General features: G+C 40.3%; 2 protein-coding genes across 5 annotated transcripts in view; one reads left to right on the forward strand and one right to left on the reverse strand.

The window, feature by feature from the left end:
- The window catches only part of LOC110522288 (CD2-associated protein), a 101,012-nt gene extending 78,241 nt beyond the window's left edge, over positions 1 to 22,771 (reverse strand). For 2 of the 4 annotated variants that reach the window (XM_021600553.3, XM_090232904.1), the window contains exon 1: positions 19,982 to 22,771. In XM_021600553.3, the coding sequence (XP_021456228.3) occupies positions 19,982 to 19,985 (4 nt within the window). In that variant the 5' untranslated portion in view covers positions 19,986 to 22,771. The remainder of the gene's footprint in view (positions 1 to 19,981) is intronic. The other 2 variants (XM_021600552.3, XM_090232903.1) reach the window with 1 other exon arrangement.
- Positions 19,511 to 22,864, forward strand: part of LOC110522289 (tumor necrosis factor receptor superfamily member 21) — a 37,822-nt gene continuing 34,468 nt past the window's right edge. The window contains exon 1 of the mRNA XM_090232907.1: positions 19,511 to 19,948. The gene's annotated coding sequence lies outside the window, so the exon portion shown is untranslated. The remainder of the gene's footprint in view (positions 19,949 to 22,864) is intronic.

The following is a 22,864-nucleotide window of genomic DNA, read 5'->3' on the forward strand; positions in this document are numbered from 1 at the left end:
TTATGCATTCAGACCCTTGCTATGAGACTCCAAATTGAGCTGTGGTAAATTCAATTGATCAAACTGACAATACAAATTTCATAACAGTTACATACCCCCCCAAAAAAAATGCCAAGCGTCACATCTGGAGGAAACCTGGCACCATCCCTACGGTGAAGCACGGTGGTGGCAGCATCATTCTGTGGGGATGTTTTTCAGCGGCAGGGACTGAGAGACTAGTCAGGATCGAGGGAAAGATGAACGGAGCAAAGTACAGAGAGATCCTTGATGAAAACCTGCTCCAGAGCACTCGATCTCAGACTGGGGCGAAGGTTCACCTTCCAACAGGACAACAACCCTAAGCAGAGCCAAGAGAACGTAGGAGTGGCTTCGGGACAAGTCATTGAATGTCCTTGAGTGGCCCAGCCAGAGCCTGGACATGAACTCGATCAAACATCTCTAGAGAGACCCGAAAAAAGCGGTACAGCGACGCTCCCCATTCAACCTGACAAAGCTTGAGAGGATCTGCAGAGAAGAATGGGAGAAACTCCCCAAATACAGGTGTGGCAACCTTGTAGCGTCATACCCAAGAAGACGTGGTGGTAATCGCTGCCAAAGGTGCTTCAACAAAGTACTGAGTAAAGGGTCTGAATACTTATGCAAATGTGATATTTTTAATACATTTGCAAATATACTGTTATGTTTAGCTCAGAACTGTTTTCTTTGGTCTTTCTGTTGTCTGGTGGTCAAACCAAGAGTGTTAAAACTAGAGGTCGACCAATTAATCGGAATGGCCGATTAATTAGGGCCGATTTCAAGTTTCCATAATCGATATTCGCCATTTTTGGACACCGATTATGGCGCGATTACATTGCACTCCACGAGGAGACTGCGTGGAAGGCAGACTACCTGTTACGTGAGTGCAGCAAGGAGTCAAGGTAAGGTGCTAGCTAGCATTAAACGTATCTTATAAAAAACAATCAATTTTAACATAATCACTTGTTAACTACACATGGTTGACAACATTACTAGTTTATCTAGCTTGTCCTGCGTTGCACATAATCGATGCGGTGCATGTTAATTTATCATCGAATCAGACTACTTCACCAAACGGGTGATGATTTAAAAAGCACTGTCGTTGCACCATTGCGTACCTAACCATAAACATCAATGCCTTTCTTAAAATCAATACACAAGTATATATTTTTAAACCTGCATATTTAGTTAATATTGCCTGCTAACATGAATTTCTTTTTACTTGTGTCACTTCTCTTGCGTTCTGTGCAAGCTGAGTCAGGAAATATGCAGCAGTTTGGGCTGCCTGGCTCGTTGCGAACTGTGTGAAGACCATTTCTTCCTAACAAAGACAGTAATTAATGTGTCAGAATTGTACATAATTATGACGTAACATTGAAGGTTGTGCAATGTAACAGCAATATTTAGACTTCGGGATGCCATCCATTAGATAAAATACGGAACGTATTTCACCGAAAGAATAAACGTTTTGTTTTCGAAATGATAGGTAATTAATATGATCAAATCCGGAAACTAAGTGTTGTATAGTTCGTAGTCAAAGGCAGATATTAACGTCTATGATTTGATATTTGATAGAGCAGTCTGACTGAGCGGTGGTAGGCAGCAGCAGGCTCGTAAGCATTCATTCAAACAGCACTTTCGTGCATTTGCCAGCAGCTATTCGCTGTGCTTCAAGCCTTGCACTGTTTATGACTTCAAGCCTATCAACTCCAGAGATTAGGCTGGCAATAACATCCAATAGTGAATATGAAATAAATGGTATAGAGAGAAATAGTCCTATAATAACTACAACCTAAAACTTCCTACCCTGGGAATATTAAAAGGAACCACCAGCTTTCATATGTTCTCATGTTCTGAGCAAGGAACTTAAACGTTAGCTTTTTTTACATGGCTTTTACATGCACTTTTACTTTCTTCTCCAACACTTTGTTTTTGCATTATTTAAACCAAATTGAACATGTTTCATTATTTGAGACTAAATTGATTTTATTAAGTTAAAATAAGTGTTCATTCAGTATTGTTGTAATTGTCATTTTATATAAATAAAAATAAATCACATTTTTATTTTTATTTATTTAAATCAAATAAATACATAAAATTGGCCGGTTAATCGGTATGGGCTTTTTTCGGTCCTCCAATAATCGGTATTAGCGTTGAAAAATCATAATCGGTCGACCTCTGGTTAAAACAGTCTGGACAACCCCGTCTTCTCTCTCTATGCCCCTTTCTCTCTCCAGTTAATGTCACCTCTCCCAGTTCTCTCCCAGTAAAGGAAAGTAGGGTATAGTACAGCAGAGTACAGTATTTTGTCCTGTACTCATGGGTCACATTAACACAGCATTCAGCATTTCTCAGGCATTCTGATAACGCAGGTGAACTGACCATGACATTCAATTTCAGGTTACAACTTTTTATACTTATAGACTCGCTGCAATTATCTGAAACATTTCATACATCCTACAAACCACTCGTTCCCGCTCTGCCTGTCTGAGGGGAGGGTGTATGTGGCGGGAGTCTCTGACAGCGGTATTTAAGATGTTCCCAGCACACACTAAGCTCGCAGCGCTTTCTGTGGTCCGCCCTGGGTCTAGTGTTAGCTGCCAGACCCGAGTTCTGATCAGGAAATGCTTCCCCCACAGACAGTGATCACCTGGAGTCCCGAAATGTTGACTTTGATAGGGAATGCACCATTTTTTTTACCAGAGTGCAAAAAGGAGAAAATAGAAAGCAACAGAGGGAGGGATATGAAGTAAATAACCTAAGTGTGCACATTTGTGAAACATGAGGAGAATGACGTTCAAATCCATAATTATGCATTTCTGTGTAGTACAGATCAGGGACTCATGATCTAATTCCATTATCGTAATTCTGTTACCGGTTGTAAGTCCACTTCACTTACTGTAGTTTAATAACCAAAATATATTTTTTTCAAACTCCATGTCATAGCTGACACCCCATTCTTTCTGCAGACATCTTTGAATCTTAATTCAGAGCAGATATTTAACAGAGTCTCTGGAAAATTTGTTCAATTGCAGTACACTGCAGTTATTCTGCAATTACTGTGTCCAAAATACCATAGCCGACTGCACTTAGTGCAGTTTTACTGCAGTTTTAAAACTGCTATCTTTTCTTGTAAGGAGAGGGAGATTTTACCTTAATTCCATTACCAAAGTTTGCATCTGCACAGTTCTTCCACTAAGATCGCATTCGTACATTTTTCTGTGGAAATTGTTAAAAACCTCTAGTGACTCCCCATCCCGGGTCCGGGAGTGTAATCATCGACTGACACTAATTAGGATAACGCAACGGTCATAAATATTCCTAGAAAATATTCCTATTCATGAAAATCACAAGTGAAATATAGAGACACAGCTTAGCCTTTTGTGAATCACCCTGTCATCTCAGATTTTCAAAATATGCTTTACAGCCAAAGCTAGACAAGCATTTGTATAAGTTTATCGATAGCCTAGCATAGCATTTTGTCCAGCTAGCAGCAGGTAACTTGGTCACGGAAATCAGAAAAGCAATCAAATTAAATCGTTTACCTTTGATGAGCTTCGGATATTTTCACTCACGAGACTCCCAGTTAGATAGCCAATGTTCCTTTTTTCCAAAAATATTATTTTTGTAGGCGAAATAGCTCCGTTTGTTCTTCACGTTTGGCTGAGAAATCGCCCGGAAATTTCAGTCACGAAAACGCCTAAAAATATTCCAAATTAGCTCCATAATATCGACAGAAACATGGCAAACGTTGTTTATAATCAATCCTTAAGATGTTTTTCAAATATCTATTCGATAATATATCCACCGGGACAATTGGTTTTTCAGTAGGACCGATTGGAATAATGGCTACCTCTGTATTTTACGCGAGAATCACTTTGAGAGCCATCAGGTGACCACTTGCGCAATGTAGCCGCTTACGGGTATTCTTCAACATAAATGCGTAAAACTACGTCACAATGCTGTAGACACCTTGCGGAATACGGAGAAAAAGTAATCTGGTTGATAGCCCATTCACTGCTCAATAGGGACGCATTGGAACGCAGAGCTTTCAAAATATGAGTCACTTCCGGATTGGATTTTTCTCAGGCTTTCGCCTGCAATATCAGTTCTGTTATACTCACAGATTTTATTTTTTACAGTTTTGGAAACCGTAGAGAGTGTTTTCTATCCTAAGCTGTTAATTTATATGCATATTCTAGCATCTTGTCCTGACAAAATATCCCGTTTACTACGGGAATGTTATTTTTCCAAAAATGAAAATACTGCCCCCTAGTCACAAAAGGTTAAAGAGAGTCCTTGTGAATAGTGTTATGGTTTGTTAAACTTTGAAATCAATGGTTTTTGTTTAGCATACATTTTAAAGTGAAAAAAAACTGAGTCGAAGCGTAATTCTGTTAACATGTAATTGCCTTAGAGAAGCGTAGTCTTGCTAGCCTGGCTAACCAACAGTGTTCAACAAGTCCGTCTTAAAACGGGAAGTTCACCCAAAAACACTTCTGGGCACTTTATAAAACTTGCCTTGTCGTTTGTCAGTCCATTGCTTGAGTATTTAGATGTGGGTACAGTAGGCCTAATAAGCCGATTCTACCCCGCCTTTCCAAAGAAACCCAATGTAACGTCAAAGTCCATCATAAATACTTCCCAAAAACATTACTGACCTCCATTACCGCAATAGTCCTTATAATGACTTTCTCAGCACAATTTTTAAGCCAACTCATTCCAGTATTGATTGTTATTTTTGTATTAATATCAAGGAAGTAGATTAATGCGTGGTGGTGACTTCCGGGGTGGGCATGATTGAAGGATGTAAACAATACTTTTCTGTTCTCACTCCCTCACAGTATTTGCTGCCCTCGTCAAATTTATTAGAGTGAACCTGCCTTATTTTCAGAATGATACTTTTGGCCCATATCGGTTTGAGCCGAAGTGTACTGAGGCTGAGTTGTTCCATTTGCGAGCTGACCCTTAAAAAAAAAAAAAAAGATTTCAGTTCTTGAAACTGCAGTAACTGCAGTCGACAGTGGTATTTTGGATGCAGTAATTGCAGAATAGCTGCAGTTATACTGTACTCTAAACGCAGTTACACTGCAAAATTAGTGCAGTAAAAAATACATTTTGTACGCAATACTTGCAGCATACCACAGCTATACTGCACTCTAACTGCAATCTTTTTTGCGAGGGGACCGAGAGAAAAGAGCTAGAGAGAGAGCGAAGCAAGCCGGTGTCTAGGAAACACAGGCTCTTCCCAGAACGCACAGTGACTGGTGGTACAGATGCGGGAGATGCATACCTCTACCAACAGACAGTGAACGTTTTGGCTGTCGAGAATGGGACCAGCTAATTCTGACAATGGAGGAGGTAGAACATCAGACTGACGATGCAGCAGAAGATCCGATTTCTTGTCTCTCGTCAATCCTGGTGAGTTGGAGACTTTCTTCAGAATGCCCAGGATCAACTGGAAACGACATGTCACACCTGACAGTCCAAATTGGAAGCTCTCTGAAGAGTAAGTATTTTGGCTAATATTACGCATTTCTTTACTTCAAAGATTACTAACAGCTAGCCTAGCTAGGTACCATCTCCTTGTTTACTTGCTTTCGTTCTGATTTCCTTTCTTGAAAACTAATAGTAAAATGCTCCTTTTGTCCCACCTCCTGTAATTATCCATCTTAGAACCACAAAGAAGAGTATCTACTGGAAGACTTTTGAGCTAGCATAAAGTAAGTCTTTGTTTATTATACTTTTTACATTAAAAACACATGTATTTGGCAATTCAATCATTGTTTATGTAACAATAAATATACAGTTAGTTAATGCATTTAAGATCATTTTGGAAATTCAGCATTTGTTAAATATTTTTTATATACAGAAATCTAAATGTTCAAACAATGGACCTAAAAACTGTCTGGGAGTACTGACAAACAGCCAGGCAATTGTTATAAAGTGTTTTTGGGTGAACTTCCCCTCTAAGTATTTCTGTCACTGAAGAGTTAGTCAGGCTATTTATTCTCTTCTTTACCCTACAGTGTATGGTAATTGTGTCTCTGATGGAAAGTCAGTCATGCAGCAGCAGGGGTGTGAACCAGTTCAGGGAACAGAATCTCACCCGCAAAATTTCAGTCACATCTTGCATCTTACACTTCACTTGTCTGTCCAATGCATGTACATAGCTTTCCCGCTCCATAGCAAGCTGCTCTACCCATTAGTGAAGTCATTTAAACGTTGAGCTAAATAATACAAAATACAAATCTAATTCAGAGGTTTAAAAAGAACGATAAACTGTTTTTGGTTCAAACCGGTTGAGAATTTTTTGTTCTGTTCAGAATTAAACAATTGGAAAATAACTTTGGTTCCAACCCCTGTGCAGCAGGCTAGTTAACTTCATTGGGATAGGGTGCAGTATTTTCACATCTGGATGAAAAGTGTGCCCAAAGTAAACTGCCTGTTCTCAAGCTAGGATATGCATATAATTGGTAGATTTAGATATAATTTTAACAGTTTTAGAAACGTTAGAGTGTTCTGTCTGTGAGTATAACAGAACTTATTTGGCAGGCGAAACCCCGAGGACAAACCATCCAGGAAAAAAAAATTGAGGTCACTGTGTTTTCTATGGGAAACTATATTTATGAGGAACCTGGTTGCAGTTCCTATGGATTCCACTAGATGTCAACAGTTTTTAGAAATTGGTTGATGTTTTTCTTTTTGAGAAATGAAGAAGTAGTCCTGTTCTTTCAATGTATCACTCCAGGTGGACCCGACCTGGAACGTGATTCACTTTGTTTTTATCTGGTATTGAACACAGTTTATCCCTTCTTAAATTTGATCGATTATTTACGCTTTACGATACCTAAGGTTGGATTAGGAATGTTGTTTGAAATGTTTGGACCAAGTTTACAGGTAACTCATTAGATACTTTGTAGTTGTGTTGTAGTCGCACCTGGCTGGTTGAAATATGATTTTCATGTGTTGGTATGCGGGGCGCTGTCCTCAGATAAATCACATGGTTTGCTTTCGCCGTAAAGCCTTTTTGAAATCTGACATGGAGGCTGGATTAACAACAAGTTAAGCTTTATTTTGATGTATTGCACTTGGGTTTTTATGAAAGTTAAATATTTATAGTAATTTAATTTGAATTTGGCGCTCTGCAATTTCACCGGATGTTGTCGAGGTGGGACGCGTCCCACTGATCCGAAAATAAGTTAATAGGGCCGGGACGATACCAGTAGCGCAATATTTTTTCCATAGAAAAAATTAAGACACGAAGAAGACCAAACCTACTTATGTAAAATATTGCATTCTATAGCTTGGAAAATAAATGTGACTCTGGATGACAACATAATTATGTTTGTTTCCAGCCCTTATGGCTGTTTTCCTAAAGAAGTTAAATCTACTTCGTGATTTGTTTCCTTGCCACGATAATAATGAGAATTGCGATAGTGGTATCGTCAGGGCTCTACTAGTTACAATGTCTTCAAAACAAAGAAAGCCTGACAGAACATTACAGAAGAGAACACTTTCAAGTTGGGTTGAGTTAATGAGAGCCATCTCTCTGCAGCTAGACTACTGTGTCATTATACAGGACCATGGCTGCCAGTCTGTGATCAGCCTTATTCTCCCTCTCAGGGAGGAGAAAGGCAGGCAACATACACACGTCGCACACACTCAGTGGTACACACAAACACACAGGAGGCTTCAGCGACTCACAGGCGCTGGCCTCGTAGTGAACAAACTGCCCGATGGGCACACCAGTTGGAAAGTAGGGTGGTTGGTCAGTGTGGGTGGGTGAGCGTATAACGTGAACGTCTAGCAAACCAAAGGTTGCAAGTTGGAATCTCATCAGGGACAAATTGAGTATTTTAGCAACTTTTCAAATACTTACTACTTTTTAGCATGTTAGCTAACCCTACCCCTAACCCTTCCCCTAACCCTTTAACTTAAGTCCTAAACTTAACCCTAACCTTAAACCTAACCCCAAGCCTAGCTAATGTTAGCCAGCTAGCTAGAATGTGTAACATATTATAAATTTCGAAAATGTTGAAACATATTGTAATTTTTGATCATTCATAACATATAATACAAATTACAATTCATAACATATCATTCGAAATGGGTAATTGACATCACAAATTAATACATAACATAGGAAACATATCACACTAAATGAAGTAATATGAAATGCTCTGAGACCAGGTTGTACCTTATATTATTGAAAAGTTTGAGTAAGAAAGGCATGAATGACCAAATTTATTTTAAAAAACTTCAGTTGCTTTCACACATTATGAGCACAATAGTAAAAAATGCCATGTAAAACATTGATTGACTTAAGTTGGGGTGAATGTAGTCTACAAAACATAGGCTGAAATCATTTGCAACAAGCGGGTGTTGATTCCAAGAGCCCCCTATAAAACCAACAACACACATTCTGAAAGTCAAGCCTGAAGCGCTCTGTGTGTTTCAGGTAGTTGTAGGGGAATTGTTTGATTACTTGTTAGATATTACTGCACTGACGGAACTAGAAGCACAAGCATTTCACTACACTCGCATTACTATCTGCTGAACATGTGTATGTGACAAATAAAATTTGATTTGACAAGGTCTGTTTCTCCAATTGGAAGCAGGAAGTAGAAGGGGGAAAAAGCCTTAAACTTAGCATCACATTCCAAACAACTCCACATACTATTAATAACCCCAAGTAAGTGTACACATTCTTGTGAGTCACCATAATTGGCAAGTATAGGCCTAGCTCTAACTAACATAATAGGGAGGTTAAGGCTATATGCTAAATGAGGTGAAGATTAGGGGGAAAAGACTGGGCTCAGTAACTCACTCCGGCCCTTTGGCAACAGAAACACACTGTCACAGTGTGTCACCACAAGGTAGAGGCAGCAAAAGTATGTGGACACCATCAAATTTGTGGATTTGGTTATTTCAGCCACACCCGTTGCTGACAGGTGTATAAAATCGAGCATGCAATCTCCATAGACAAACATTGGCAGTAGAATGGCCTTACTGAAGAGCTCAGTGAATTTCAGCATGGCACAGTCATAGGATGCCACCTTTCCAACAACTTTCCAACAGCTTCCCTGGTCAACTGTAAGTGCTGTTACTGTGAAGTGGAAACGTCTAGGAGCAAAAACGTCTCAGCCGCGAAGTGATAGGCCAAAGTAGCTCACATAATCATCGGATGGGGGCCACAGTGTCTCCTGACTAGAGGTCGACTGATTAATCGGAATGGCCGATTAATTAGGGCCGATTTCAAGTTTTCATAACAATCGGAAATCGGTATTTAAGGGTGCCTTTTTTTACACCTTTATTTAATCTTTATTTAACTTGGCAAGTCAGATAAGAACACATTCTTATTTTCAATGACGGCCTAGAAACGGTGGGCTAACTGCCTCGATCGGGGGCAGAACGCTCGGGGGATCCAATCTTGCAACCTTACAGTTAACTAGTCCAACGCAACAACAACCTGCCACTCTCTCGTTGCACTCCACAGGGAGACTGCCTGTTATGCAAATGCAGTAAGCCAAGGTAAGTTGCTAGCTAGCATTATACTTATCTTATAAAAAACAATCAATCATAATCACTAGTTAACTACACATGGTTGATGATATTACTAGATATTATCTAGTGTGTCCTGCGTTGCATATATGAATGCGTAAACATTCATTCAAACAGCACTCTCGTGCGTTTTGCCAGGAGCTCTTCGTTGTGCGTCAAGCATTGTGCTGTTTATGACTTCAAGCCTATCAACTCCCGAGATGAGGCTGGTGTAACCAAAGTGAAATGGCTGGCTAGTTAGCGCGCGCTAATAGCGTTGTCGTTGTGTTGCTGGTTTGAGCCCAGGGAGGCGCGAGGAGAGGGAGGGAGGCGCGAGGAGAGGGAGGGAAGCTATACTGTTACACTGGCAATATTAAAGTGACTATAAGAACATCCAATAGTCAACGGTTAATTAAATACAAATGGTATAGAGGGAAATAGTCCTATAATTCCTATAATAACTACAACCTAAAACTTCTTACCTGGGAATATTGAAGACTCATGTTAAAAGGAACCACCAGCTTTCATATGTTCTCATGTTCTGAGCAAGGAACTGAAACCTTTCTTACATAGCACATATTACACTTTTACTTTCTTCTCCAACACTTCGTTTTTGCATTATTTAAACCAAATTGAACATGTTTCATTATTTACTTGAGGCTAAATTGATTTTATTGATGTATTATATTAAGTTAAAATAAGCATTCATTCAGTATTGTTGTAATTGTCATTATTACAAATATATGTGTAAAAAAAATTTTTTTTAAAAGCATTTTAAATTGTCCGATACATCGGTATAGGCGTTGAAAATTCATAATCGGTCGACCTCTACTCCTGACCCCTCCTGTCTCAGCCTCCAGTATTTATGCTGCAGTAGTTTGTGTCGGGGGGCTAGGGTCAGTCTGTTATATCTGGAGTATGCTCTCTCTAATTCTCTCTTTCTCTCTCTCGGAGGACCTGGGCCCTAGGACCATGCCTCAGGACTACCTGACATGACGACTCCTGGCTGTCCCCAGTCCACCTGGCCTTGCTGCTGCTCCAGTTTCAACTGTTCTGCCTGTGGCTATGGAACCCTGACCTGTTCACTGGACGTGCTACATGTCCCAGACCTGCTGTTTTCAACTCTCTAGACAGCAGGAGCGGTAGAGATACTCTTAATGATCGGCTATGAAAAGCCAACTGACATTTACTCCCGCTGCACCCTCGACAACTATTGTGATTATTATTATTTGACCATGCTGGTCATTTATGAACATTTTAACATCTTGGCAATGTTCTGTTATAATCTCCACCCGGCACAGCCAGAAGAGGACTGGCCACCCCTCATAGCCTGGTTCCTCTCTAGGTTTCTTCCTAGGTTTTGGCCATTCTAGGGAGTTTTTCCTAGTTTGTCCTAGCCACCGTGCTTCTACACCTGCATTGCTTGCTGTTTGGGGTTTTAGGCTGGGTTTCTGTACAGCACTTTGATATATCAACTGATGTAAGAAGGGCTATATGAATAAATTTGATTTGACATTACGGGAATGCCGAGTGCTGAAGCACGTAAAAATTGTCTGTACTCTGTTGCAACACTCAACACTTCAGAGGACGTCAGCACAATAACTGTTCGTCGTGAGCTTCATGAAATGGGTTTCAATTAGGGACGCACAAAATATCTGTGAACGTATCGGAATCGGCTGATATTAGCTAAAAATGCCAACATAGTTATCGCCCCGATGTCTAGTTTAACGCCGATGTGCTGGTCGAGCACCGGTACACTGGACCAGTCGCGAAAACCAACATCACCCAGGACAGAGAACGGTTGACTGTCAAGCGCAATGAAGTCAATTTTCTTGCCGTTAAGGGATTTGAGTTGTCTCGCAGAAATGTTCTTAGTTTTTCAAATGACGGCTCGACTTGTTGACTGCTCGATCCACACAGCAGACATTGTGTGGGCTAGGTTAGGAATGCTGTGTTGCACGTGCAGGGCAAAATTTGACATGCCGTTATTACATCATGTACCTACATTAAATAGAGTTGAAGTCGGAAGTTAACATGCACCTTAGCCAAAATCATTTAAACTCAGTTTTTCACAATTCCTGACATTTAATCTTGGTAAAAAAAAATCCCTGTCTTAGGTCAGTTAGGATCACTACTTTATTTTAAGAACGTGAAATGTCAGAATAATAGTAGAGAGAATTATTCATTTCAGATTTTATTTCTTTCATCACATTCCCAGTGGGTCAGAAGTTAACATACACTCAATTAGAATTTGGGAACATTGCCTTTAAATTATTTAACTTGGGTCAAATGTTTTTGGTAGCCTTCCACAAGCTTCCCACAATAAATTGGGTGAATTTTGGCCCATTCCTCCTGACAGAGCTGGTTTAACTGAGTCAGGTTTGTAGGCCTCCTTGCTTGCACACGCTTTTTCAGTTCTACCCACACATTTTCTATAGGATTGAGGTCAGGGCTTTGTGATGGCCACTCCAATACCCTGACTTTGTTGTCTCTAAGCCATTTTGCCACAACTTTGGATGTATGCTTGGGGTCATTGTCCGTTTGGAAGACCCATTTGTGACCAAGCTTTAGCTTCCTGACTGATGTCTTGAGATGTTGCTTCAATATATCCACATAATTGTCCTTCCTCATGACGCCATCTATTTTGTGAAGTGCACCAGGCCCTCCTTCAGCAAAGCAACCCGACAACATGATGCTGCCACCCCCGTGCTTCACGGTTGGGATGGTGTTCTTCGGCTTGTAAGCTTCCCCTTTTTCCTCCAAACATAATGATGGTCATTATGGCCAAATAGTTATATTTTTGTTTCATCAGACCAGAGGACATTTCTCCAAAAAGTACAATATTTTTCCCCATGTGCAGTTGCAAACCGTAGTCTGGCATTTTTATGGAGGCTTTGGAGCAGTGGCTTCTTCCTTGCCGAGCGGCCTTTCAGGTTATGTCAATATAGGACTCGTTTTACTGTGGATATCGATACTTTTGTACCTGCTTCCTCCAGCATCTTCACAGGGTCGTTTGCTGCTGTTCTGGGATTGATTTGCACTCTTCACAACAAAGTACGTTAATCTCTTGGAGACAGAACGCATCTCCTTCCTGAGCGGTATGACGGCTGTGTGGTGTTTATACTTGCGTTCTATTGTTTGTACAGATGAATGTGATACCTTCAGGCGTTTGGAAACTGCTCCCAATATTGAACCAGACTTGTGGAGGTCTACCATTTTCTTCCGAGGTCTTGGCTGATTTCTTTTGATTTTCCCATGATGTCAAGCAAAGAGGCACTAAATTTGAAGGTAGGTCTTGAAATACATCCACAGGTACACCTCCAATTGCCTCAAATGTTGTAAATTAGCCTATCAGAAGCTTCTAATGCCATGACATCATTTTCTGGAATTTTCCAAGCTGTTTAAAGGCACAGTCAACTTAATGTAAAGTTCTGACACACTGGAATTGTGATAAAGTGAATTATAAGTGAAATAATCTGTCTGTAAAGAATTATTGGAAAAATTACTTGTTTCATGCATAAAATAGATGTCCTAACCGACTTACTAAAACTATAGTTTGTTAACAAGAAATTTGTGGAGTGGTTGAAAAACAAGTTTTAATGACTCCAACTGACTTCAACTGAATCATGCCATATTCAGACTAGATAATGTTAAACAAGGTTGCAATGTGAAGCAATGAAACGGGGTATCAGTCTACACTGTGACTCCCACATAGCACAACTGTTAAGAGTTTACGCAAATATTAGCATTGCAGCTCTTATCTCAGGACTGTGACTGTGTGAAATCACCTCCCCAGTGTATTGACATTCATATTGCACTGTACAGCTTTACCTAAGGATTGGGGATCAATGAAATGGGGTATCAGTCTACTCAATACCCAAGGAATTTTTTCCCAACGTCCTCCTCAGAGTTATCAGACTCAAAAACATCCACACAGTATTGTTTTTCCTAGGAAATAGCGTTCAATACACATTGGTTGACAATAAATGTGGCTCAATTCACAGTTGTTTCAGAGTCCCGCAATAAGAGCTACGACGCTAATGTTCTCTGGGTGTCACTGAGTAGACTGATACCTCATGTCATTGATCCACAGGTAAGACTGTACAGTGAAATAAGTATGCCCCCAATGCAATTCTAAAGTATAACACATCCAGTGTGATTTCAGATTTTTGTCAAATTAACAAAATGGTATTTTGTTGATTTTATAACAACATTCCAACCTCATTTAGCATGATTTATTCAATTATGGCATAACTCTACTACTTGTATTCATTTGCATCACTGTCAATAACCTACTTTTATTTTGAAGGCTAACCGCAACGTTCACTTTGTGGCTATTTTCACAGATGGGTCCAACCACCATTAATCAAACAAGAACTGTCTTATAAATTAGGCTTATTTTAGATGATGACACCTAGTTCTATATAGTGAGTTAGCTACCTATAGCTACTGAAACAGATGCCGTTTCGCTATGATTTTGGGAAGAACATTGAGCTAGCTAGCTTTTTTTTATGACCAGCACTGTAGGTGCGCGAGACAACTTTACCAGCATCATAGCATACGTATCGGTGTATTCAATGAGTAATAACTACGTAAAAAATGAATGAACGTGTTAAATTATTAATGTGACGTGCAGTCATATTCAGGTCCTGATTGGTCAAAGTGTTATTTGACACGTAACGACCCAAACTATGTTCCATAGAAATCCTGGTTGAGAAAGAAACGACTGAACAAATTAACAACAAAACAGCATAGCAAATAAAATAAATAGGTTTTGACTATGTATTACAGGTAATGGGGACATACGTAAATGCCAACAAAATAACATTTCGGTCAGTGTGGTGTGTGTAACCTTTATTTAACTAGGCATGTCAGTCAAGAACAAATTCTTACTTACAATGACGGCCTACGCCGGCCAAAACCGGGCGACGATGGGCCAATAGTGCGCCGCCCAAGGAACTCCCAAACACGGCCGGATGTTATACAGCCTGGATTCAAACCAGGGACTGTAGTGACGCCTCTTGCAGGGCCTTAGACCGCTGCATCCATGTGTGTATGTTAATTATTTAACTGTACTAGAATGCTTAAAAGGCCCCTAAATTTTAAATATTGGTTATTGGGTTTTTTTGGCAAGGAAAATATTGGATATCGGTATCGGCCAAAAAATGTCATATCGGTGCATCACTAGTTTCAATGGCGGAGCAGCCGCACGCACACAAGCCTAAGATCACAATGCCCAATGCCAAGCGTTGGCTGGAGTGGTGTAAAGCTCACTGCCATTGGACTCTGGAGCAGTGTAAACGCGTTCTCTGGAGTGATGAATCATGCTTCCCATCTGGCAGTACGACAGACAAATCTGGGTTTGGCGGATGCCAGGAGAACGCTACCTGCCCCAGTGCATAATGCCAACTGTAAATTTGGTGGTGGAAGAATAATGGTGTGGGGCTGTTTTTCATGGAACAACTAAGGCCCTAAGTTCCAGTGATGGGAAACCTTGATGCTACAGCATACAATGACAGTCTAGATAGCTAGAATGCTTCCAACTTTTCAGCAAAAGTTTGGGGAAGGCCCTTTCCTGTTTCAGCATGACAATGCAACCATGCACAAAGTGAGGTCCATACAGAAATTGTTTGTCAAGATCAGTGTGGAAAACTTGACTGGACTGGCCTGCACAGAGCCCTGACCTCAACCATCAAACACCTTTGGGATGAATTTGAACGACCGACTGCGAGCTAGGCCTAATCGCCTAACATCAGTGCCCGACCTCACTAATAGTTTTTTGGCTGAATGAAAGCAAGTCCCCACAGCAACTCCCAGAGGAGTGGAGGCTGTTATAGCAGCAAAGGGGGGACCAACACCATATTAATGCCCATGATTTTGGAATGAGCAAATGTCCACATACTTTTGGTCATGTAGTGCATTTCCAGCCAGAGAAATTCGTTCCACAGCTGAGTTTCATAGGTGAGGCTAGGCAAGGCATGGAGGGCACTTGGAGATGAACTCTCCTTCCCTTTTTTGGTTCCCCCCTACCATTGCTCAATATCCTCCAGTTCTCTCTTTTTGTCTGTCTGCACATGCCTTGGGAACTAGCCAGTGAAAATGCTTGTAAAAGTGCTACTTGAGAAAGAGATGTTTATCAGACAATGGGGATATTGGGAAAAATATCATCCAGGACACAGCCAGCCAGGCATGCTGGGTCATTGGAGGCTGTAGACTAGGCTTGTGCCATGAGACGCAATTTACAATTAAATTGATTGCTAATAACAAGAGTTTTTGTCCCCGGGCCAAACCCAATGTTGAGCTGCTGTCCAGTAATCCTGATTTAGAAGCCTCTCTTATGATGTGTCTGCCAAAGTTCCACCCAGCAGAATAGGGCATAGATCTAGAAGACTGTGTTAGACTCTGCTTTCAACTTCAACAGAGGGGCATATTTGAAGCACAAAGTAGTAGCCTACCATTTACCAAGGGGGATCAAATCATTGTAATGGAAAATGTGGATAAAAGCTGTTGCTGTCTCAGCTGAGACTGGCGCTCAATCAAAGACAAGTGACAGTTACATATGCATTTTGCTGCAATCGGTATAACATCTGCTAAACTGTGTATGTGACCAATAAACTTTGATTTGATAGTTAACATTATGAAAACACATTAGGGATAAAACTAGTCAACAGCATGGGGGTCGTAAGGTCAATGTCAGCTGCCTGTTATAAGTAGTGCATTAAGCATGTACACTAGCATATCATAATGCTTTTGTGTATAGGATTGTTGTTTATGTCTAAATATATTGAGCCAGACAATGATCTCTGTCCTATCTACCCATTCCTAAACTTTGGCACCAAACCTGTTTAACCCAGAATTGTACTTTTGAATTCCGTAAAGTCCGTGTGGAAGAGGTGAAAAAATTATTGTTGTCTATCAACAATGACAAGCCACCGGAATCTGACAATCTGGAAGGAAAATTACTCAGGATAATAGCAGATGATATTGCCACATCTTCAATTTAAGCCTACTAGAGAGCGTGTGCCCTCAGGCCTGGAGGGAAGCTAAAGTCATTCCGCTACCCAAGAATAGTAAAGCCCCCTTTACTGGCTCAAATAGCCGACCAATCAGCCTGTTACAAACCGTTCTGGAAAAAATGGTGTTTGACCAGATACAATGCTATTTCACAGTAAACAAATTGATAACAGAATTTCAGCATCCTTATAGGGAAGGACACTCAACAAGCACAGCACTTACACAAATATGACTGATGATTGGCTGAGTTGAAATTGATGATAAAATAAATGTGGGGGCTTTCTTGTTAGACTTCAGTGCAGCTTTTGACATTATCGATCATAGTCTGCTGCTGGAAAAACGTGTGTTATGGCTTTACACCCCCTGCTATACTGTGGATAAAGAGTTACTTGTCTAACAGAACACAGTTCTTTAATGGAAGCCTCTCAAATAGAATCAGGAATTCCCCAGGATAGCTGTTTAGGCCCCCTTGCTTTTATCAATTTTTACTAATGACATGCCACTGACTGTATAAAGCCAGAGCGTCTACGTCGGCGGATGACTCAACACTGTACACGTCAGCTACAACAGCGACTGAAATGACTGCAACACTCAACAAAGATCTGCAGTTAGTTTCAGAGTGGGTGGCAAGAAATAAGTTAGCCCTAAATATTTCTAAAACTAAAAGCATTGTATTTGGAACAAAGCACTCACTAAACCCTAAACCTCAAATAAATATTGTAATAAATAATGTGGAAATTGAGCAAGTTGAGATGACTAAACTGCTTGGAGTAACTCTAGATTGTAAACTGTCATGGTCAAAACATATTGATGCAGTACTAGCTAAGATGGGGAGAAGTCTGTCTATAATAATGTAATGCTTTGCCTTCTTAACAGCACTATCAACAAGGCAGGTCCTACAGGCCCTAGTTTTGTTGCACCTTGACTACTGTTCAGTCATGTGGTCAGGTGCCACAAAAAAGGATTTAGGAAAATGACAATTGGCTCAGAACAGGGCAGCACGGCTGGCCCTTGGATGTACAGAGAGCTAATATTAATAATATGCATGTCAATCTCTCCTGGCTAAAGGTGGAGGAGAGATTGACTTCATCACTACTTTTATTTAGGAGAGGTACTGACATGTTGAATGCACCGAGCTGTCTGTCTAAACTACTGGCACACAGCTCGGACACCCATGCATACCCCACAAGACATGCCACAAGAGCTCTTCACAGTCCCCAAGTCCAGAACAGACTATGGGAGGCACACAGTACTACATAGAGCCATGACAACATCAAGTAACTGACGCAGCTAATGGGGATCCATAACAAATACAAATACTTTGAGATAGACAGTGTATACTGTCACAGGGCTTGCCCTGGTGTATGAGTAAAGTTACTCAAGGAGGACATTTTCTCAAGGCTGGGCCAGATAAAGCTGGATATCAAAGAACTCCAGAATATTGTTTCCCTCACCCAAGTACTTCCTGGCCGGCCGCTGTTTCAATGTGCAGCTTACACGCCAGCATGGCCTTGACTGTTTCCTCCTCTCAGGTAATGTCACTGGGTTATGTAAGCTACACATTGAAACAGCAGACGGCCAGGAAGCTGCCTGCATTCTACACAGCTGTACCCAGACCCCTCTAGAGTCTAGTACACAAACACTGACTGACTGCTAGCCGACATATGAGCATAGAGGAAACTCAAATCTGCATACATTTCCACTGACCAGAAACACTTTTGTTTGGGGGGGGGGTGAGTGAGTGAGTGAGTGAGTGAGTGAGTGAGTGAGAGATATGGCTAAAGTGGGCAGGCTGATACAAACTATGAGATGGAAATACGGAGAGCATGCCACAGGCAATAAATCTAAGGGGCTCACAACTGTCTGACATGTTGAAACATATCGACTGCTACAAAGCAAGTTAGTTACACTGAACCTTGGTAAGAAAACACGCAACCCAATGATAAACCGTAGACACCAACCAGCGTGTACAACTGTGGTGTAAAGTACTTAAGTAAAAATACTTTGAAATACTGCTTAAGTAGTTTTTTTGATGGTGTCTGTACTTTACTATTTATAATTTTGACTACTTTTACTTCACTACATTCCTAAAGAAAATAATGTACTTTTTACTACATACATTTTAACTGACACCCAAAAGTACTTGTTACATTTTGAAAGCTTAGCAGGACAGGAAAATGGTCCAATTCACACTTACCAAGACAACACATGATCATCCCTACTGCCTCTGATCTGGCAGACTCACTAAACACAAATGCATCTTTTGTAAATGAGTGTGCCCCTGGCTATACAAACATAAAAACAAGAAGATGGTGCCGCCTGCTTTGCTTAATAGAAAGAATTTAAAATGATTTATACTTTCTCTTTTGATACTTAAGTATATTTTAGCAATTATATTTACTTTTGATACTTAAGTATATTTAGAACAAAATACTTTTAGACTTTTAATCGAGTAGTATTTTAAAAGGGTGACTTTCACTTGAGTAATTTTCTATGAAAGGTATATATACTTTTACTCAAGTATGACATTTGGGTACTTTGTTCAACACTAGTGTACAGTATGTTGAAAAATAAGTGTTAACCTTTTATAACATAACAGTGTGAACAACTTCACACGGAATGTTACATCCAAATACAGCTCTTTTAAAAATGGCTTCATGACATGCAAGTTTGAGACTCACACTTTGCAATATGTCAAGATTATGGGGAAGATGTGTTTGGTGCCTTCCCCCAAGCGCACACTTATCAGAAGGTTTTCTGTGTTGCTTAGACTTTGGGTGTGAAACTGGGACTGTCAATGAGTTGTGTCAAAGCGGGTTTGACACCATAACTTTTGCAAGTAATATAATCGAGGGCAAACCTGGCTTGAAATGCTGTATAAAAATAACAAGCAGTGGGAGGAAAATGTTGCTTCTTAATCTTATTTAGGTTTCACCCCATAACGCGTAGCTAGCAAACAAGTAGCAACGATGGGGTGGAGAGGTGGCGTGCTATTTGCTTTTCCACTGGACCGATAAAAACATTTACATTTTTACTAACTGGTGCTACTACTAACTGGTTAACTATTTAAAAACAGGCACACAGTAACCATTACTTCTGACGCAAAAACCTGGCCATGGAATTGCCTTGTTAGCTAGCTAGCAAAGCTAGATAATTGAGCAAACTTGCCGGCAAAATAGAGCTTATGTTAGCATGGAAGCTAACTAGCTGACATTATCGCTTGACGTTAAATAGCTAATTTAACTAGCTAAACGTAGATAGTACATTGATCCATCTCACAAGGAGCACACTCCAAATCCGGGCACGGTTGGTGATGATGGATCCCTATTTCTGGCTACAGGCAATTTGAAGCGGGGAACATCGGATAGCCATCACGGTAAACAAGAACCACATAAATGAAAATACTCACCCATAATGTCCTTCAATGTCGCTATCAGATGTTTGGAATCTGCTATCCGTTTCTTTGGGTTAGCTAGCAGCTTGAATGCTAGCTAGCTATATGTATTTACTAAGCCAAGGTGCTTTTTGCAAATTCACTACCGATATGCAAGTTAAGCCATTCGCCTTTGGCTGAATAGCAGCTTACCAAACCTATGTTTGTAATGATTATTGTGCAGGGAAGTCTCCACCTTTCTTGGACTTGCCTGAAACTACTGCCACACGTATAAACAGCAGGAAAATTCGCGATATTTAGAAATGTGAGTCCCGCGAGAGGCAATTGGAACTAATGGAATGCCATCCGTTCATTAGCACACAGCATGAACAGTGTGATGGACAGGAGATTTCTTTCTCTATCCACCACTTTAATCCGTGTTGAGCATCATCAGTGACCATTGCTTTCCTGGTGAACATTAGTTTTGACATTTGCATCATCAGACAGATGATTGATGTTCATGTTTATTATTAAATATATCTACTTTTATCTCTCCAGTTGGTCATGGTAGAATAACATTATTATAAGGGTCATTCCATGCTTTCATTGTATTAAATAGGTGACAAAGAAATCCTCTTTTATTGTTATTTTTCTTAGAAATAAATATTTGAACTTGAGAATGACACAGAGAGGGGGCACTGCTTGGTACTCTGGCCAAAAAATCAATCACGGGGAGCAGATTCAAGATATTTTTAAAAATTGATTTAACCTTTAATTTGACAGGGAGTAATGAAACATGCAGAGTTTAAACTACATTGTGATTAAAGCTTCTTTTCTGACCACAGGTTATGACTAGGGCCCCAAGTTTCTCCTGGTCCGAAAAAATCCCTGGTCCTAAATTCTGATGTAGAATTGGCCCAGTGACTCCCACCTGTCTCCCCCTGTCCCCTATTAGCAGAGACATCCTGGTTTGACCTATCTGTACTACATGCAAAGTGCACTGTAAAATGAAGTACAGAAGACAAATTTGCTTGATTGGATCAATTTGACAAGAGTTCCAACATCCTATAAAGAAGCTGCGTAAACACAAATTCTATGCAAATGAATCTAACCACAAAAAGGCTAAACATGGAGGGACACCGGGGACGGCTCAGAATGATGCATAGAGATCTATTTTAGAGCAGAATACAGAATGAAGATTAGCACTGGCTCTGTAACTTCACTTCAATATATGTAATATTATTAATGCAACTTAATCCACTGTCAGAAAACTATGGATTTGTATTTGCTGGTTGCTGGCTTTTCCTACATTACCTCTCTGTTACAGTATGAACCTTGACACTTAGTGGAATGTGCTGCCACCTTGTGTTGAAAATCAATTTACAACAAGTAATTCAGCGTTCCATAAAGGATATTTTAGAGAGATCTGAAATCCTATTGGAAAATGATGGTATCTAATTGTAAAATAGTGAACCCTACAGTCTTGTCAGGGAGTTGCAAAGCATCAGGGTACAGGCAGGATTCAGGTGCAGCATTTCAGAAGGTGAATAAAACTGGATCCAAAATGTAGGTTTATAGGCTGGACTAGAGAATGTCAATGAACTCTGACATAGATGTAGACTTACAAAATAACAAACAGTAATCTAAATGGCCAATAAGATATGACTGGCTTTCAAGGCAAAGATTAAATCATTAATTTTAGTTTTAGAGAGCCATGGAACAACATGTCACTCCAGTGTAGCTTACTCTCCCTTGCCTTGACTTTAGAATGTATAATTCACTATTTTTATTCTATTGGAAAAAGAGCTCACACAAAATATTACAATAGCCTACAATACTTAAATAAACACTGAATACACAGAGTTTGATTATAGGTGATAGAGCACTGAGCAGTTACAATAGGCTAAAGTCAAAAACTTCAGAAGATGTAACAGACCAAGATGTCCAGCAGAGGTCAAACTTAGTGTTCCTATTGCAGCAGTTGGCTTGAAGAACACTGTCAGAGAAACATTAACTTAAGTAGCAGATGTAATAGAAACACCTGAGCGGAGTGCCCACATCCGGTTTTCAAGGGAAACGGAAGCTAGGTTGAAGATACTGTATCCATGAAAACCGGACGTTGGTGGTTTCTACCCACCACGCATAGGCTTGAGAAGCATTAAACTAACGGAGAAACAGACATAAACTGAAAGCAGAGGAGACCTACATTACCAGTCAATAGTTTGGACACACCTACTCATTCAAGGGTTTTTCTTTATTTTTACTATATTCTACATTGTAGAATAATAGTGAAGACACCACAACTATGAAATAACACATACGGAATCATGTAGTAAGCAAAAAAGTGTTAAACAAATCAGATTCTTCAAAGTTGCCACCCTTTGCCTTGATGACAACTTTGCACACTCTTGTCATTCTCTCAACCAGCTTCTCCAACAGTCTAAAGGAGTTCCCATATATGCTGAGCATTTGTTGGCTGCTTTTCCATCACTCTGCGGTCCAACTCAACTCAGTGATTGTGGAGGCCAGGTCATCTGATGCAGCACTCCATCACTCTTCTTGGTCAAATAGCCCTTACACAGCCTGGAGGTGTGTTTTGTGTCATTGTCCTGTTGAAAAACAAATGATAGTCCCACTAAGCGCAAACCAGATGGGATGGTATATCGCTGCAAAATGCTGTGGTAGCCATGCTGGTTAAGTGTACCTTGAATTCCAAACAAATCACTAACAGTGTCACCAGCAAAGCACCCTCACACCTCCTCCTCCATGCTTCACGGTGGGAACTACACATGAGGAGATCATCCGGTCAGCTACTCTGCGTCTCACAAAGACACAGCGGTTGGAACCAAAAATCTCAAATTTGGACTCGTCAGACCAAAGGACAGATTTCCACCAGTCTAATGTCCTTTGCTTCTGTTT

Source organism: Oncorhynchus mykiss, chromosome 4 (assembly GCF_057628025.1).
Source record: "Oncorhynchus mykiss isolate SJ-2025 chromosome 4, ASM5762802v1, whole genome shotgun sequence".
NCBI classification, from domain to species: domain Eukaryota; kingdom Metazoa; phylum Chordata; class Actinopteri; order Salmoniformes; family Salmonidae; genus Oncorhynchus; species Oncorhynchus mykiss.